General features: G+C 41.8%; 2 protein-coding genes across 3 annotated transcripts in view; both read left to right on the top strand.

Annotated features, from left to right (window-relative positions):
• Window positions 1-12061, top strand: part of LOC149402538 (uncharacterized) — a 42919-nt gene extending 30858 nt beyond the window's left edge. The window contains exon 6 of the mRNA XM_089608424.1: window positions 11934-12061. Coding sequence (XP_089464550.1) covers window positions 11934-12061 — 128 coding nt within the window. The remainder of the gene's footprint in view (window positions 1-11933) is intronic.
• Window positions 12062-13725: 1664 nt separating this feature from the next.
• On the top strand, window positions 13726-18084 carry LOC149402537 (isoprenylcysteine alpha-carbonyl methylesterase ICME-like). Of its 2 annotated transcripts, none has more exons than XM_089609880.1 (11): window positions 13726-14366; window positions 14933-15009; window positions 15172-15241; window positions 15355-15435; window positions 15739-15813; window positions 15894-15995; window positions 16523-16663; window positions 16770-16835; window positions 16903-17046; window positions 17282-17335; window positions 17463-18084. In XM_089609880.1, exons 1-11 carry the CDS (start codon window positions 13969-13971, stop codon window positions 17470-17472), a joined length of 1218 nt encoding a protein of 405 aa, XP_089466006.1. In that variant the 5' UTR covers window positions 13726-13968; the 3' UTR covers window positions 17473-18084. The 2 variants fall into 2 exon arrangements, with proteins under 2 accessions (XP_089466006.1, XP_089466005.1); XM_089609879.1 differs by having other exon boundaries at window positions 17282-17372.
• The last annotated feature ends 257 nt before the right edge of the window (window positions 18085-18341 follow it).

Genomic DNA, 18341 nt, shown 5'->3' with positions numbered 1-18341 from the left:
CTAAGAGTTAGTGTTGATGATGAATTAAATTAGTGGGAGCTTCCTTAATTGGAACCTAGTCACTAATATTCGTATTGATTGAGTGGGAGCATCCTTAATTGGAACCTAGCCAGTCTAAAATTCAATGATCGAGTAGGAGCATCGTTAGCTGGAACCTAGCTACTCTTATTCATTGACTTAGTGGGTGTTGTCAATGGTGCCCACAAGAAGAGTTGTAATCTTTATATTCTACATTTGAAGTAATAAAGTCTCATGAAGACTCTTGCTTGTAATTGCTTATTCATTAATAAAAAGTTGAAACGTTCATTCAATCTTCCTTGTCTGAAGCTTTATGATAAAACATTAGTCTTCAGTCCATAAAAAAACTAAACAACTTACAAAGAGACAAATGTAGATTTACATGAACAAACTCTTCGTAGTTTGCTTAAAACGATATATTCGCAATCTAAGGGTCAAAGGACTATTCACCTCAGTATGATTGTTAGAAGAATCTATGATGTCTGGTTATGAGGCATTGAGAGTTGGAGACTCTATAGTTCTTCTAGGTATCTTCCGAAGGTACTGAATTGACCAGTGCACTTCTAGAGACAAGATAAGAACAAACCATTTAACCTCTTATGTCTCGAAGTCACTACGTATGAATTGCATCGTGCTTACCTTAATCCTGAAATGAGACATGTCATTTCACACCTTAGTATTCTTATTTGAGAAAGTCAGAGTTCGGACTCACTATGTGATTCCGAACAGGGCCTATTGGTGAAGTACTAAGTTGTGAGAATGTCATGAATAACTTTGTGAAGTTCTCATAGATATGGAATTCATGTACAAGATTGCTGAAATGCAATGCATATCACCTCATGCTTTGTTCCTTGGAGTGTGAATAAATGAACTGGCCAGTGTCCAAATTGAGTCTTGACTCTTTTGGATGAAACAATGTGACTTGTTAGCTCCTCGTCAATACATTGTTTCTAACTTATTCACAAGCGACAAAGGAGTTGAGGAAATAACAACTAGAAGGGTAAAATGGTAATTTTGTAAATCCCGACTAGCTGATGATATTCATGAAGGGTAAACACAGATAATATTCACTGGATCCGCTCATCATAATTAGGTTGAATTCTTGAGTAGAAAATAAATTCATTTGAACCGAGAGATTTTCAGTGTCAACTCTTTAGTGGAGTCAGTTGACATTAAGCTAAACTTGGAAAAGGTTTGTGAACTTTTGAGTCCAAGTATTTTAGCTCAAGCTTTGTTCATTTGGATCCATGAGGTCACTGTCACGAATCACATCGAATAGGAATAGTTAAACTGGAAGCTAAGTCAAAACAAGAACGAAAATTGTCAAAAGGGTATTTTTGTCTTTTGAGACATAGGATGAAATGAATGTCAATAAATTTTTTGACATGGTCATTTGATGACAAGTAATACTCGGCCATAATATGATTAATTGGGCCTTGTGGATTAATTTCATTTCATAAGAATTTTATTGAAAATTCTTAATGGGCCTTTTCCATGTTGTCATGAACAAATGGAAAAGCTTCTAGAAGGCCTTTCTAGAGTGTAATAGGCGCCCATTGTTGTCGCTGTTTTTCGGACAACTATTTAGGAGCCAAAGACGGTTAGACCCAAGGCCGGACCAAGTGGTCTCGTCTTGACTCGAGCGTGTCGGACCCGGTATCCCGAGTCGTCCCTTAGCTGTGGATGTCCCTTGAGTTCGTCAGAGTACCTGAAAAGGAGTAGAGAACACGTGAACTACAAAGGGGAAACAGGGGGGGTGCCCCTGTTTACCTCTCCGACGCTCAACATTAGTGTGATTGAGGTGGAGTATAGAGGTTTTAGGGGTGTTTAGAGGCCAAAGCTTGAGAGAAACGAGCGAGGTACGAGTTCGGCAGCGTTTCAGTGCTCAAGAATGGATTACCTGGACCAAGGGGGGCGCCTTGGTATTTATAGGCAGCCAAGGGGTGGTTTGAAGACCCCTTGGCCGAGTGAGAATGCTTGGGTCGGCATTGGAGGAGGTTGGGTCGGCCAATGACCGAGTGAACATGGTGGTGAGGTTCACTCGGCCATTGGCCGAGTGGAAGTCTTGGGCCGGCTGAGGTTCACTCGGCCATTGGCCGAGTGAACTGCTGGAAGGTTCACTCGGCCAATGGCCGAGTGAACTGCTGAGGCAGCAGGGAGGTTCACTCGGCCATTGGCCGAGTGAACTGCTGGAAGGTTCACTCGGCCAATGGCCGAGTGAACTGTCTCGGCGGCTGGAAGGTTCACTCGGCCATTGGCCGAGTGAACTGCTGGAAGGTTCACTCGGCCAATGGCCGAGTGAACTGCCTTGGTGGCTGAGGGGTTCACTCGGCCATTGGCCGAGTGAACTGCTGGAAGGTTCACTCGGCCAATGGCCGAGTGAACTGCCTTGGTGGCTGAGGGGTTCACTCGGCCATTGGCCGAGTGAACTGTCCAATGGCCGAGTGAGCCATTTGACCCAGCCAATGGCCGGGTGAGCCGTTGACTCGGCCCGTGGCTGGGTTTTGACTTGGCCATTGGTTTGGGCCGGCCCCTGGTTGAGTCGGGGTTTCGCCGCCCAAGATCTCGTACCAGCCATGTGTGTCGAAGTGATGACCTTGATCCCGTTGGCCCTAGACGGGCCAACAACATTAGCCCCCCGAGTTTCCGGTCGAGCGTAGGTCGAGTGGAAACTCAAAATCTACGCTTTTGTGCGGACGCGGGACGAATGCTCTCGGGTTTGCATCATGAGGAATGGCCTTCGCGTGTCGCGAGGGATGACTTTTTATTTCGGGTTGATCGTGCGTGGCTCATTTTCTCGATCTACCAATGAGGGCGTGATCGGTTAGCACGGCTTTATTACTGTGTTGTGCGCGTCTTGTTTTCTCGACTTGCCAACGAAGGCATAATCGATTAGCACGTCTTCGTCGTTTAGTGCGCGTCTTATGTTCTCGACCTGCCAACGAAGGCATAATCGATTTGCACGTCTTTGTTGTTTGGTGCGCGTCTTATGTTCTCGACCTGCCAACGAAGGCATAATCGATTTGCACGTCTTTGTTGTTTGGTGCGCGTCTTATGTTCTCGACCTGCCAACGAAGGCATAATCGATTTGCACGTCTTTGTCGTTTGGTGCGCGTCTTATGTTCTCGACCTGCCAACGAAGGCATAATCGATTTGCACGTCTTTGTCGTTTGGTGCGCGTCTTATGTTCTCGACCTGCCAACGAAGGCATAATCGATTTGCACGTCTTTGTCGTTTGGTGCGCGTCTTATGTTCTCGACCTGCCAACGAAGGCATAATCGATTTGCACGTCTTTGTCGTTTGGTGCGCGTCTTATGTTCTCGACCTGCCAACGAAGGCATAATCGATTTGCACGTCTTTTTCGTATTGTGCGCGTCTTATGTTCTCGACCTGCCAACGAAGGCATAATCGATTTGCACGTCTTTGTTGTTTGGTGCGCGTCTTATGTTCTCGACCTGCCAACGAAGGCATAATCGATTTGCACGTCTTTGTTGTTTGGTGCGCGTCTTATGTTCTCGACCTGCCAACGAAGGCATAATCGATTTGCACGTCTTCGTCGTTTAGTGCGCGTCTTACTTTTCTCGATTTGCCAACGAAGGCATAATCGATTAGCACGTCTTTGTTGTATTGTGCGCGTCTTACTTTTCTTGATTTGCCAACGAAGGCATAATCGATTAGCACGTCTTTGTTGTATTGTGCGCGTCTTACTTTTCTCGATTTGCCAACGAAGGCATAATCGATTAGCACGTCTTTTTCGTATTGTGCGCGTCTTATGTTCTCGACCTGCCAACGAAGGCATAATCGATTTGCACGTCTTTGTTGTTTGGTGCGCGTCTTATGTTCTCGATTCGCCAACGAAGGCATAATCGATTAGCACGTCTTTGTTGTTTAGTGCGCGTCTTACTTTTCTCGATTTGCCAACGAAGGCATAATCGATTAGCACGTCTTTGTTGTTTAGTGCGCGTCTTACTTTTCTCGATTTGCCAACGAAGGCATAATCGATTAGCACGTCTTTTTTGTTGTTTTTTTTTTTTTTGTTGAACGAGTGAGCTTTAGTTTCGTTGAGCATTGTTTCCCATTAGCCCCCCGAGTTTCTTGTGTACTCGTAGAGGAGACTAGAAATTATAATGCAACAAGGTGAAATGTAATCTAATTACCATACGGAAATAGTCAAAAATTACATCCCTGGGCCATTGGCCTTATTGAAATTCGAGATTGTCTTAAAACCGGAAATAAAATGACATAATGAGAAAAGGGGACGGGCTTAGCCCACGACATGCAGCTGTGAGCTCTCCGGTTGTTCAATCGCTGCCTGGTTCATGTCAGTCACCGTCGCCGGACCCTTTCTTCCCCGCCGTGGACGGCCTTCGTGCACCGTGGCCTCCCCGACCGTTCTTAGGACATACTCTTTTAACTTCCCGACTTGAATCAGGGCCTCGATCTGACGCCTAAGATGATAGCACTCGGACGTCAGATGCCCATGATCCTGGTGGTACTCACAGAACTTGTTCCGATCCCTCTTCGCGGGATCCTTCGCTAGAGGAGCCGGACTTCCTAGCTTGTCGCGGTGCAGAGCTAGGATCCGCTCTTGCGGAGTGTTCAGCGGGGTGTACGTCGATAACGCTTGGAAGTTATCAACGTGCGACGATCTCGGACCGGAGAGGGGGCGACCGTTAGGGGCACGGCCTCCCTTGCTCCTCTTGCTTTGAGGGTCGGGGCGATCTTCGTCCCGTTCTTCGCGGTGGCGACCACCTTGTCCTCCTGACTTCCGACCATCGCGGCCATCGAGATAGTCCTCGATTCCCATATGTGTGCGGGCTCTCGTCATCAGCTCCGCCATGTCTCGCGGGACTTGCCCGACAATGGACTTGAGGAAGTCGCTCGTGCGAACTCCCTCGGTAATCGCCGTGATGGCGTCCCTGTCGTCGAAGCCCTCGACTTTGTGAGACTCCTCGGTGAAGCGGGCGAGGTATTATCTCAACGTCTCATCTCTCCCCTGTCGAATGGAGAGGAGGTGGGTCTTCGATTTCTTTTGTGCCACAAGCGTGGCAAAGCGAGCAAGGAAAGCCTCTCGCAAGGCCCGGAAGGACGGGATGCTTCCAGGCCTCAAACTTTGGAACCACTCAAAGCCCGACCCTGTGAGGGTCAGGCTGAAGGCTTGGCAGAGGGTGGCGTCCGTCTGCCCTTGCATCGTCATCCACGTCTCATAGTGTTGGACGTGGAAGTGGGGGTCCGTACGTCCATCATAGGGGGGAATGGACGGTAACTTAAAGTTTCCCACGCATGGCTGCGCGAGGACTTGTGCGGCGAAGGGAGAGTATGATTCCTCGATCCCTCCGTACGGCCTTTGCCTTCCTGATTCCCTCATCTCGATGATTTGGTTTTGGAGGCTCTGGATCATTGTGACCATATCAAGCCCGTTGGCAGGGCCAATCGTCGGGGCCACGGGGGTCACTGGTTGGCGTTCATTGGATGCTTGGTCCACGACATTGGCCTGAGGCCGGCCAAGAGTTGCGGCGGGGAGCGCGTCCCTCCGAGAATTTAGCCTTTGGCGGAGATCCTCCCCTCGGGAGTTTCTCTGCGCCGTCAAGCGCTCTCTAAGGTCCACGCTTGGAGCGTGACGAGGCGAGGCCGCCCTTGGCCGGGTCGTCCGGCGAGCGCTTCGGCTATCGGCTCCATCGTCGACCAGAGTCGCTCTCTCTTCGGCGAGGGGCCGTGTCCGGCCACCTCTTGAAACCGAGGGGGCGAGTCCCCGGGACTGTGATCGTGCCTGTTGTCGCGCCGGGCACAGAGGATCGGCCAACGCCCCGTTGGCCCTCTCGGATCGCGTTTGAGCGAGGCTAGGGGTGGCCTCGTCGGTCCTCGATTCCTCCACGTACTCGGGGTCGGAGTAATCTTGAGCAGATCGATCCTCGACGTCGTAGCCGAGGAGACCGGCGATGAGGGAGCTGTCAACGCCGGGACGGTCAAGGAGCTCCGCGAGCCGCCGGGCCGTGTCCTCTCGGAGCTCGGCCTCGGGGTCGTTCACCGGGTCTTGGGGCTGGCTCTCGCTATCGCGAGGTTGCCCTTCAAGACGGTGCGCGAGGTTTCGGAGAGCGTACCTCGAGCTCGTCGCTCGGGTACCCGCGGAGGTAGTGGGTAGATGACTCATCTCTCGAGAGTCGTGATTACAAAGGGAGAAAACTGGTAGAGGGAATGCGTCGTCAAGGTCGAGAGATCCCCTCCTTCTAGCGCCAAAATGTTGTCGCTGTTTTTCGGACAACTATTTAGGAGCCAAAGACGGTTAGACCCAAGGCCGGACCAAGTGGTCTCGTCTTGACTCGAGCGTGTCGGACCCGGTATCCCGAGTCGTCCCTTAGCTGTGGATGTCCCTTGAGTTCGTCAGAGTACCTGAAAAGGAGTAGAGAACACGTGAACTACAAAGGGGAAACAGGGGGGGTGCCCCTGTTTACCTCTCCGACGCTCAACATTAGTGTGATTGAGGTGGAGTATAGAGGTTTTAGGGGTGTTTAGAGGCCAAAGCTTGAGAGAAACGAGCGAGGTACGAGTTCGGCAGCGTTTCAGTGCTCAAGAATGGATTACCTGGACCAAGGGGGGCGCCTTGGTATTTATAGGCAGCCAAGGGGTGGTTTGAAGACCCCTTGGCCGAGTGAGAATGCTTGGGTCGGCATTGGAGGAGGTTGGGTCGGCCAATGACCGAGTGAACATGGTGGTGAGGTTCACTCGGCCATTGGCCGAGTGGAAGTCTTGGGCCGGCTGAGGTTCACTCGGCCATTGGCCGAGTGAACTGCTGGAAGGTTCACTCGGCCAATGGCCGAGTGAACTGCTGAGGCAGCAGGGAGGTTCACTCGGCCATTGGCCGAGTGAACTGCTGGAAGGTTCACTCGGCCAATGGCCGAGTGAACTGTCTCGGCGGCTGGAAGGTTCACTCGGCCATTGGCCGAGTGAACTGCTGGAAGGTTCACTCGGCCAATGGCCGAGTGAACTGCCTTGGTGGCTGAGGGGTTCACTCGACCATTGGCCGAGTGAACTGCTGGAAGGTTCACTCGGCCAATGGCCGAGTGAACTGCCTTGGTGGCTGAGGGGTTCACTCGGCCATTGGCCGAGTGAACTGTCCAATGGCCGAGTGAGCCATTTGACCCAGCCAATGGCCGGGTGAGCCGTTGACTCGGCCCGTGGCTGGGTTTTGACTTGGCCATTGGTTTGGGCCGGCCCCTGGTTGAGTCGGGGTTTCGCCGCCCAAGATCTCGTACCAGCCATGTGTGTCGAAGTGATGACCTTGATCCCGTTGGCCCTAGACGGGCCAACAACACCCATAATACCCAAAGGAAGAGAGAATATTTTGTGCATGAATGTATGAAGATACTTGCCAAAAGAAAAAGAGGAAACAAATTTCCCCTAAGAGGAATCAAAGTGGGCGCCCAAGGTAAGGACAAGGCAAGCAAAATGGGAAACAAATCTTGTTTCTAGAAGGCCGCCACACGTCCAAGAAGGGAATGGGAAATAAGGGATTTTTGCTCATGAATATGTGATATTCTATAGAAGAGGAAACTACCTTATTGAAGGTGAAACCTCTCCTATAAATAAGAGCCTCATTCCACACATTTCATTCATCCAAGTTTAAGAGATTAGAGAGACTCTCTCTCTAGAACTTTGGCCGCCCCTCTCCTTTCTCTCTCTAGTGAATTTCGTTTTATTATTTTGACACCTAGGTCCTCATTTGACCTAGTGTTTAGCTCTGCGACTTCAAGACTCGTTCTTAAGTCGTAGTGTTTAAAAGTGTCCACTCACTGATTCCTTTTATTTCGAGTGATTTAGTGATAGAAACCATCGTGGTTGCTCGAGTTGCCGAGGAAAGAAAGAGAGACGTGCTGCGAGGGGAGACGAGGGTTGCAAACTTTCCAAAAGCTTCTCAAAGTTCAAGCTTCAAGAAAGGTTAGTAAAATTCTATGCTCATAATAGTTTTTATTTATATGTACTTGCTCTTTGTCTAGGTTATTAAAAAACTGTTTTTACTTGAAAAGAAAATTTTTAAAATTCTGCCGCTTTGCGAAGCGTTAAACTTTTTCTTAAACCCTAGATCAATTCCAACAGTGGGAGCATCCATAAATGGAACCTAGCCACTAAATAACCAATATTATTGAGTGGGAGTATCCTTAATTGGATTCTAGTCACTATTGTTCAATAAAAGAGTGGGAGCTTTCTTTAATGAAATCTAGCCACTTGTTATTCAATAAATAGCAACATCCTTCATAGGATTAAACCCATCATTGAAGATGGCATCCTTAACCGGAATGTATATGCTATTATTCAATAATTAAAGTGGAAGAGTAATCAATGATTACCTTGCCACATAAATAACTGAATTGAAAGGAAGGATAATTTTGAATTATCTTGTCGTTAAAATCAATAACCTAGTGGGAGCATCCTAGAATGGATACTTGTCACTCTCATTAGCAATAAACTTTCCTTAAATGGAAAGACATGATCTTGAGATATCACTCTCGATCATACTAACTTGTCTGAAAGTTATTAGCCCATATTTAATAGATCTACCTGTTAAGCTATTAGCTTAAAGGAATAAAGAGATCTATAAAAGGATTAATGAAATGGTTTAAGCTTTAATAAGCTATAAGGTAAGGGATTGAGCCCTTAAGGAGAGACATTATCATCAATGATACTCTTCTTTCTGATACCACGAATCACTTCATTAGGGATCTTCAAAATTGAAGATGAACTGTCCTTTGAGGATGAAGTTCCAATAACATAAAGACATGGATCAAAGTAGTTATACTAATAAACCTTTTGAAATATGAAAGGTAGATACTAAGTACTTAACAAACTAATCATGATTGTACATGGATGTTTGTTATAATCAATATTTTGAGAATGATCGATAAGTATAGCTCCTAAACAAGTGTCATGAATAAAGTCATTACTATTATAGTTCTAGACCTCATTATGACACAAGTAAATTGACTGAGCTAACTGTTTCTAAAAATTAAATTTAGAAACGACATGCTCCTTCCATTATGTTTCAAACATACTTATTGATATAAGGTATGAGCTCAATGTTGAGGCTATTGACATTGTCTTTATAAAAGGACTAATAATTAGACCTTAGACAATGTCGTATTTCCGAGAATAACTACATGTGTTGTAAACACTGTAATTTCTGGAAATAGTGAGATACTTAGTTATTTAAATATAGTAGATCCTTAAAGTCCTGTGTATATATTGAATATGAACACGACAAACAAGGATGAACTATAAATAACCAAGTCATGGAAATAGGTCAATAAAGTTCTTATTTAAACACGTTCAATAAATCACACTATAGTAAGTGGTGATGAGATCAAACCATTGCATGGTGCAACCTGTTTTTGCACCAAAGGGATGTACACCTTGATAGGGAGACTTGTTATCTTTAGATATAAAGTCTGGTGTATAATCTAAAGATATGCGAGGTGTTAATTTGTTCTAAAGTAAATTTATTTACTATGAACAATTTGACTTGACCTTAAATGGTAAGTCAAAGATCACTTGCAAAAATGCATGAACTAGAATAATATGAAAATGGGACATATGTCAGATCGACATAAATGATAGAGTAAAGATAAAAGTGGAAATCCATATGATGGGAATCTCAATCCTGGGTCAAGGTCTAAACCGTCTATAATGGTGGCAAAGAATTAAATTGGTTGAAGGAAACTTATCTTCTCTAGTCAAAGTGGGAGATTGTTAGGAATATTGCCCACTTGAAGATAATGAATAAATGATTACTAAATTCGATAATAAGATTACTTTATTAGCATTATATGATTAGTGGGTTGAGTTCTAAACAATTAGAATCAATAACAACTATCTTCCATAGCCTCCGTATTAAACTGAGTCACGTGCTGGGCACCTGAGTTCGGGCGGTGAGATAAAACGAGGTCGATGACTGATATACGCCTGGAAAGCTATATCTAAAGTCATATATGTGGAACACTTAGGTGAAGACTGGTCACTATGTGGGAGCATTCTACACTTGTGGTAAGTGTACGACTTGGACAGGTCTTGGTTATAGATGTGTCGTTTAAGGACCATTACGAGACACTAACCGATGCCACTATGATGGTCACAGTGAGACTTGATCTAAATCCTGAAGTGATCATGGACACTGGGTTATGTTACTGAGCTCTTTGACTCATTCGCTAAAAGGCTATTCATGCTAATCACAGCTTATGTCTTGAGAGTTTTCTCAGAGCATAATTCGAGTGGGAATGATTTACAGATACGGAATCCAGCCTTCCTGAAAGAAGGTTAATGTTCTCTCACCTAAGGGTTGATTCCAGAACCGATAGATTGCTAGCACTTTCGAAGTAAGTAACGTTCGAAAGAATCTTTCGCTGGGGAAGCAACAATGCTTAGGGCTGATATGTATCAAGAGAAGTATAACAGAAAAATTGACTTCTCTTGACACGCGTTGAACCTGGAGGATCTTGATCACGAACTGACTATATCAGCAGACACTTGTCACGATGAGTAAATATAATTCTAGTATAAAAGAGAGTTCAGTCTTGGCTTACAAGGTGGAGTATTTGACCAAGATTAGACGAATCGATGGAAAAAGAGAAAAGACTATTTCGTCTTTTTCATCGGATTTGTTAAGCTTCTATTACTAGGTCCATAGTCCCCGATTCGGCTCTGATAAAGGCGGATAAGAACTTTCGTATAATAATGTTTATCATTATTAATCTCACTTGCTGTAATTGTGATTGACAGCATTAATTCTGGAAAAGGGTATTTGCAGAATTAAATAAATATTTATGGTAGAATTGTTTATTTATTGTTTGATCAAGTAAATAAACAATTAGTAATTATTTGTTTATTGTTGGACCAAGTAAATAAATAATTAATTGGGTTTTAAGCAATTGGGCCTTGCACAAAATATGAAAATCGGATTTAGGGTTTTCGCACTAGGGTGTTGCGCAAATCCCCTTGGCCGTGTGCCATCAAATCCGAATTTCATGATATTGTTATTTACCAATATTTTCTCTTTAGTTGTTTAAATAAAGGAGAGAGAATAATATAAGATATTGTCCTATATTTTCTCCTTATTTAAAGGAAAGTATTTAGGAGAATATATGAGAATCTATTTAAAGGTAAATAATATATTCTCCTTTATTATCTCACTAAATAAAATATTCTCTATTTAAATAGAGAATAATATCCCATAGATATTGATATGATGGATGAGAGAAAAAGTAGGATTCACTTATTGAGATCCAATGGCCTAGATTTAATCCACCAGTGTGAACACAATAAAAGGAAATAAAATATTCTGGAAGATTCCATGAATATCTCCTTTTACTACTATAAATAGGGGTTCATGAGAAGGCAAAAATTAAGCAATTTTTGAGAAAAATTTCGTGCACCCTAGCCTACCTTGGCCGTGCACTTCTGCCTCTCCCTCCCCTCGGAAATTCGTTTCCATTCTTAGTAAAATAAGAGCGAGATCTCGAAACACCTAGTTTCGTGATCTAGTGAGATAAAGACTGTGCCCACTCATCTTTCTTATTCGTCTCGGAGATTACGTTTCGGAAGACTAAGGTGTCATCCTCGAGTCCTTCATCAAGACGACGCAAGGAGTACGCGATTGGTTTAGGAGCGTTCTGTAGCTGAACCGAAAATCAATGTAAGTATTCGTTTTTCGCTCAAATCGGTTGCTTGATAAATATGCTCTCGTGAATTATATTAATTAAACATAACTAGATCTTGTTAATTATAACCATAATTTAATTAGCTTATGATCAGCGTAATTAATTATTTTTCCGCATTAATATGGTTATATGGTGGAATCATCTCAAACGAGTCGCATCAGAACGATTGTTAGTGTGTGATACGCGCCTGATTCACCATCAACGGCGCAGAGGACGAGGACGAGGATGAGGAGGGCGTGGCGGCGGCCGTGGGCGTGGAAGTGGGAGGGTTCGGCGCAGGCGGCGCAGAGGAAGGGGTCGGCGGCAGAGAGGAAATCGGCGGCGATGGAGTGGATTGAGGATAGGCAATTTGTAAATTCGCGAATCAGTTAATTTAATTAACCTACTGGAGTGAGTTAGGTTAATTAATTAACTGATTCGTGAATGATTTGAAATTCACAAAATTTTTTCAAAAATCATAACTTAAGTCAATTGATATTCAAAGCATTCAATTAATTAACCTAATTCCGAATTCAGAGGAATCGGCGACGGAGAGGAAATCGGCGGCGATGGAGGGGATTGATGAGAGGCACTTTGTAAATTCGCGAATCGGTTAATTTAATTAACCTACTGGAGTGAGTTAGGTTAATTAATTAACTGATTCGTGAATGATTTGAAATTCACAAAAAATTTACAAAAATCATAACTTAAGTAAATTGATAAACAAAGCATTCAATTAATTAACCTAATTCCGAATTCTATCATTTAGTAAATTAACTTTACTCACAAAAAAATCAGAACTTAAATTAATATTCAACTAATAAGTTAATTAATTAACCTAACTCACTCCAGTAGGTTAATTAAATTAATCAATTCGCGAATTTGCCAAGGGCATTATGGTCTGAGCCGAAAATATGAGCTATTTGCTTAATAAAATGAAACTTGAGCTATTCACAATTCTTCACATGGGCAGCTTGATCCTTTCCGGAATGAGATCTTAGACTCTTTAATTGAGCTTAATCAATAATGACTTGTTCGCACATTTTTCATGGACTTTTCCATTGATTTTTAAAAAATATAAACACTAATATCTGCAATTTATTCACTTTTTCAAGGAAATTATGAAAGAAGTTGTTAAGCATATGAATTTTGTACTCTTATTTGTGGTAATATACTCATAAATGATTAGAGGTTTGTGGTGAAATATATAACCAAAATGAAATTTGTGACATTAGGTCAAAACCAAACAAAATTTTGTAGCTTTTTAATGTATAAAAAATTTTAGTTTCATTTTAATCTTTCTTGTATTATAAGAAGAATTTGTTGTAACTAGTCAAATTTTTAGTTTTTTTTTTTTTTTTAAATTCTAGTCAAAATTTTATTTTATTAAGAAAATAGTTTATCAAACCGAAGTTGATTAAATTAACTGTTCAGTTAACTATTTAGTTAATTAAATTAATTTTGACCTGGTAAATTATTTTCTTAATAAAATAAAAATTTTGACTATTTTTTTTTTAAAGGTGAGTGAGCTTTGATCTAGTTGTCCCGTATTATAAACTATGAAAAACATTAATTGTTAAAAAAAAAAGCCTGCAAGTTATATACACCCATGTAAAATTTGAACTTTAGTAAAGTTCCCATGTTTAGTATTTATTAGAATTTTATTCAATCAGTACATAATTCATAGAATACCGTTTAATTTTTTTTTAATTTTTTTTTTTCATTTCCTGTTAAACAGTTTGTCGATCGTTATAGTTAAATAGTACATTAATCCCTTCATTTTCTATTTCAATTTGTATTATCCCAACATCATTGTAGATTATCTCTTAAAAAAATAATTCTTTCACTTATCGGTCTTAATCCGGTTAAAAACTTAAAATAAACAAAAGACCAATACAAGAACGTCGTCGAAGAAAAGGAAAAATCCGGACAATGAGAGCTGTCCACGTGGCTGACATATTGGCCCATCGTCTCTGAATATTCTCTGTCTCTTAAACGTTCTCGTCCCATTTTCAATTAAGAAAAGAAAATAGATCGGAGCCGAAGAAAACGAAACATAAACAAAAGGGAACAACAGAGACTCAAAAGCAAGTGTGTGATGTTATAAATATATTAATATATCTGAGCATCGAAATTCCTTTTTCGAGCTCAACCAAATCACAGCGATTCTCTTAACAAATCCAAACAAATAGCCTGAAACAGTTGTTCCCTCGAATACGGCTAATAGAAACCCCGCGAAAATACTCCATTAAAATACATTCGAAAAATGCCTTCGCAGCTAATCCTGCCCATAACCCGAAGCCAATCCGAGAAATCGTGTCTCAGAGCGATTCCACCACCACCGAGCGACGATCTCGTCTCTGTCAAGATCGACGACGACGATCCGGCCTCGACGCTTCTGATGATCTCCGGCGGCGAAGAAGGAGACGGAGATCCGAAGGCCGTCGCTCTAAAGCCGGTCCTGGTTAGGGCGTTGAGCTATACGAATGGGAATGGGATTCACCAGCAGAGGCGACGACGAATTGCGAGCGAGGACTCGCTGTCGTTGATGGGCTCGTCGGAGGAGGGGGATGGGTCTGGACTGCGGCCGAGATCTTTTCGTCACGCCGCGGCGGAGACTTTTTTGCTCACTCGCCTCAGTTTGAAGCTCTTGAAGTTTCTTGGGTACGTTTTGGGCTTGCTTTTTGGGGTATTTGTTTTTGTTGATAAATTTGTTTAGATAATGTCGCCGTATTTTGGATGCTTTCAAGTGCGAATGTTCAAGAGAAAGTCTCGACGGTTTATTTTATAGCGTATACAAAATGATATATTTTGCTGGTGAAAGTTGTTATAAATACAATAACAAATTGCTGAAAATGAACAAAGAGAATACTATGGTGAAGATATAAATGGTAATGAGGGAAATGGTGAAATATATTTTATTTTGAAATGGTTTGGAAATAAACCATTTTTCTTGGTGAAAGAAAGTGGTTATAGAAACTCTCGGGTTAACTTAGTTTATCAATGCCAGCGTATTTCTGGAGTGTTATTTTGTCCCGGAATGCTTGGAAGAGAATAAAACAAATCGATGCGGTAAAAAGTGGCTTTTATATTGTCAATATCTTTTATGATTTTAATTGAAAAAAGTTTTAGTGCGAAGTTCAGGAGAAGCTTGCGTTATTGAAATGGCATTTCTTTCTTTGGGAAATGTAGAGATTGATGTTGATCCGATCGGTCGTCTTGTTATTCAGGGTAGCGTACAGATGGATTACCAGATTCTCCGCCCTTTGTTGTTATGCCATATTGCTTATGCCGGGATTCTTTCAAGGTTTTGTGTCTTTATTTTGCTCTTAGTGTTCACATCTTCGTTGAGCGGATTATTTTTCTTTCGACTGTTTACTAATGCGTGGCTATACCTTACCCTGAATAGGATAGGACCGAGCAAAATCGATCTCCGATGTAAATAACTAGCCATTTTTCTCATTTACAGTTGGCCATTATTACTTCTTCTCCAAGCAGATACGCAGAAGTATTGTCTATGGCGACAAGCCTCGAAATAGGTACCATCTTCATCCTTTCCTAGAGATCTTTATTGTCGTGGATTCTTGGATATCCTTCATTCACGTCCTTAATTGCTCATATATATATATATATATATATATTGGTTTTGAAGGTTGGATCTGTATCTGCCAAAAAATTGCGACGGGGCAAAACCCGTCATTGCCTTTGTTACCGGTGGAGCTTGGATTATTGGGTAAGGCCTTGTGAAAACCCTAAAGTATTTTCGATACTCGGTTCTTTTCCAATAAAAAAATATGAAAAATTGGTAGTAGCCGTATTCACTCTTGGTCCTACGATCAACTTAGTTTTACTTCCATAAGCCCAAGGTTATACATTTACTTTTATTATCTGAGGAAAACCGCAGGAAAGTGGTAGGTGTAGCCTCAAGTAGATGTACATCAGAAGCAATGCTTTTGGGTGTTATCTTAATTTAGTGTGTACCATGAAGGTGGTAATATTTTGTATAATCTCTTGATATCATTTGTGGCATATGCAGATATAAAGCATGGGGTTCTCTTTTAGGACAACAATTATCAGAAAGAGACATAATAGTGGCGTGCATAGACTACAGGTGATATTATTTCCACCATATTCAAATACGGTAAGTGTCCGATGATGCCTGATATACTGATCATTTATATCATTATGCAGAAATTTCCCTCAGGGAACAATTAGCGATATGATCGCAGACGCATCTGAAGGCATCTCTTTTGTGTGCAATCACATAGCTGAATATGGAGGTGACCCGAACAGGTTAAAATATAATTACTATAGGTTCTCTCTCTAGTGTAAAATCATTTTAGTAAGGCTATGTTAGGAAACTCCTTGGACAGATTTTTTTTGAAAATTCTTGGTATATATTCTTTTAGTTTTAAAATTAAAAAATTTGAGAGAGAATGTTTTAGTAAAAACACGGTGGAAAATGTATAACTAAATTTGGATTTGGAAACTCAAATTGTTTTTTAATTTTAATTTTAATTTTTTTTAATAATAGTGCAACATTTCATGTTTCCTATCTCTGCTGCTTTCTCTCATTTTACTCTCATCGTTTTCTCTTACGTTTTTTCCCTCAAGTTTTCCTAGATTCAAACAAGAATGGGAAAATACTAAATGATCTAATTTTTGTTACTTAAATTTTCCTTGAAATCCAAGCAAAATAAAGAATTTATGGTTTTAACTTATCTTTTCCTCATCCTTTATTTTTCTTAAATAATTATTTTCTTCTTAGAGGACTAGATTCCAGAAGGCTAATGTTTTGCCACCCTTATTCTCTGTTACAGGATTTATTTAATGGGACAATCAGCTGGGGCACATATCGCCGCTTGTGCTCTCGTGGAACAAGCAACCAAGGAGGCCGGTGAACGAGAAAACACTTCTTGGAGTGTCTCCCAGATAAAGGGTTACTTTGGTTTATCCGGCGGGTAATTGTTAACTAAATATAAATAAGAAAAAACTGCAACGTTTATTTTTTTTATTTTTTATTTATTTTTTTTTTCAATTATATGTAATTGCCACATTCACAAACAGGTATAATTTGTTCAACCTGACCGATCACTTCCACAGTCGAGGTTTATACCGCTCAATCTTTCTGAGGTACGATTGCCATAAATTCATTATAAATTGCTAGGATTGTGGTGTCACAATCAGTCTTTTTGTGCAGCATAATGGAAGGCGAACACTCCATGCGAAGATTTTCTCCTGAAGTGATGGTTCAGGATCCAAACATTAAGAATGCAATTTCTCTCCTGCCTCCTATAACTCTGTTTCATGGCACAGCTGACTATTCGATACCATCAGATTCCAGGTAAAGAATCTTCATCGCTGAATTTCTCAGCAACACGTATAGTTGATTACATGCTGTTGTAATAGACGATAGTTTCAGTAGCATGGTTTGAGATGTTACCACATTTCTCAACATTTAGTATCATACCCGGATCATAATTCCTAGTCAACAACGAGCAGAACAGTTATTATATCAACATGGCTTTTATAAATTAATAGTCCTGATATTCAATCAGCTGAACGGATTCTTTTGGCAGTAAAAACTTTGCAGAAGTTCTTCAGAGACTTGGCATTAAAGCTGAATCAATTTTGTACGAGGACAAGACTCATACTGATCTTTTCCTACAAGTGACATTTTAATCCCTTTTCCTCTTGTTCATTTTTTGGATTTTATTACTTGACTAATTAGCTACTTGTCTATGGACATTGAATTTGCAGGATCCTATGAGAGGTGGTAATGACCAAATGTTTGAAGACTTAGTCCGCAGAATCCATTACGGTGACTCGGAAGCCCTCGCCAAAGACGCTGTGGCGCCTCCGAGAAGACGCCTTGTACCCGAACTCATGTTGAAATTAGCCCGGCGAGTTAGTCCATTCTAACCCATAATTACCTATTCGTGAAAAGACGTATTCATTTGTAGGTCTAGTACACATCTATGAGCTCGTTGGTCTAGCGGTCAGACCCTTGGTTTATTTTTAAGGCGTCCCGAGTTCTAGCCACCTAGCAATTGCTAGTGTCCCTAATTCCTCAAATATTGTGAGGTCAGATGGGGGACCTAGGGGATAAACCCTAATATTTTAAAGAAAATTGTAACTCTAGTACACACTATACGTTGGGTGTGTATATACATAAAAAGCATTAATGACAATTTCAGTTCACTTCATGCCTTTCTTCCTCACCTCATTTTTTCTGTTAGGCCTCCGGTACGAGCCACGTACCGGAGGCGCGCGTGATCGGTGACGTGGTCAAGGCGGAAGTCAAGTCGGAGTCTACGAGTTACTACTTAAGAGATTGTAATCTTGTTGTTTAGTTTTATCGAGAATCTTGTGTGAGTTTTTAGTTCATTTGTTTAGGAGAGAACGAGTCCTCTCGAAAGGCTCGTGTGTATCATTGTACTTTTGAGATTCTCAGTCAAACAATACAATTCCCATTTCCCCATAACTATTGTTATCATATACACATTTACATCACAAACACTCTATACGCTATAATAGATATTCCAAGCGGAGCTTGGGTGAGATTGTGAGAATTCCAAGCGGAGCTTGGCTGTTGCAGGTGGGATTTGATTGCAGGTCTCCCGGCGATTTACGATCTTG

The sequence above is a fragment of the Urtica dioica genome, chromosome 3 (assembly GCF_054948205.1).
Source record: "Urtica dioica subsp. dioica isolate 48M chromosome 3, U.dioica_male_clone48M_v1_H2, whole genome shotgun sequence".
Classification (NCBI taxonomy): Eukaryota; Viridiplantae; Streptophyta; class Magnoliopsida; order Rosales; family Urticaceae; genus Urtica; species Urtica dioica.
This window is presented reverse-complemented; position numbering and strand designations above follow the sequence as displayed.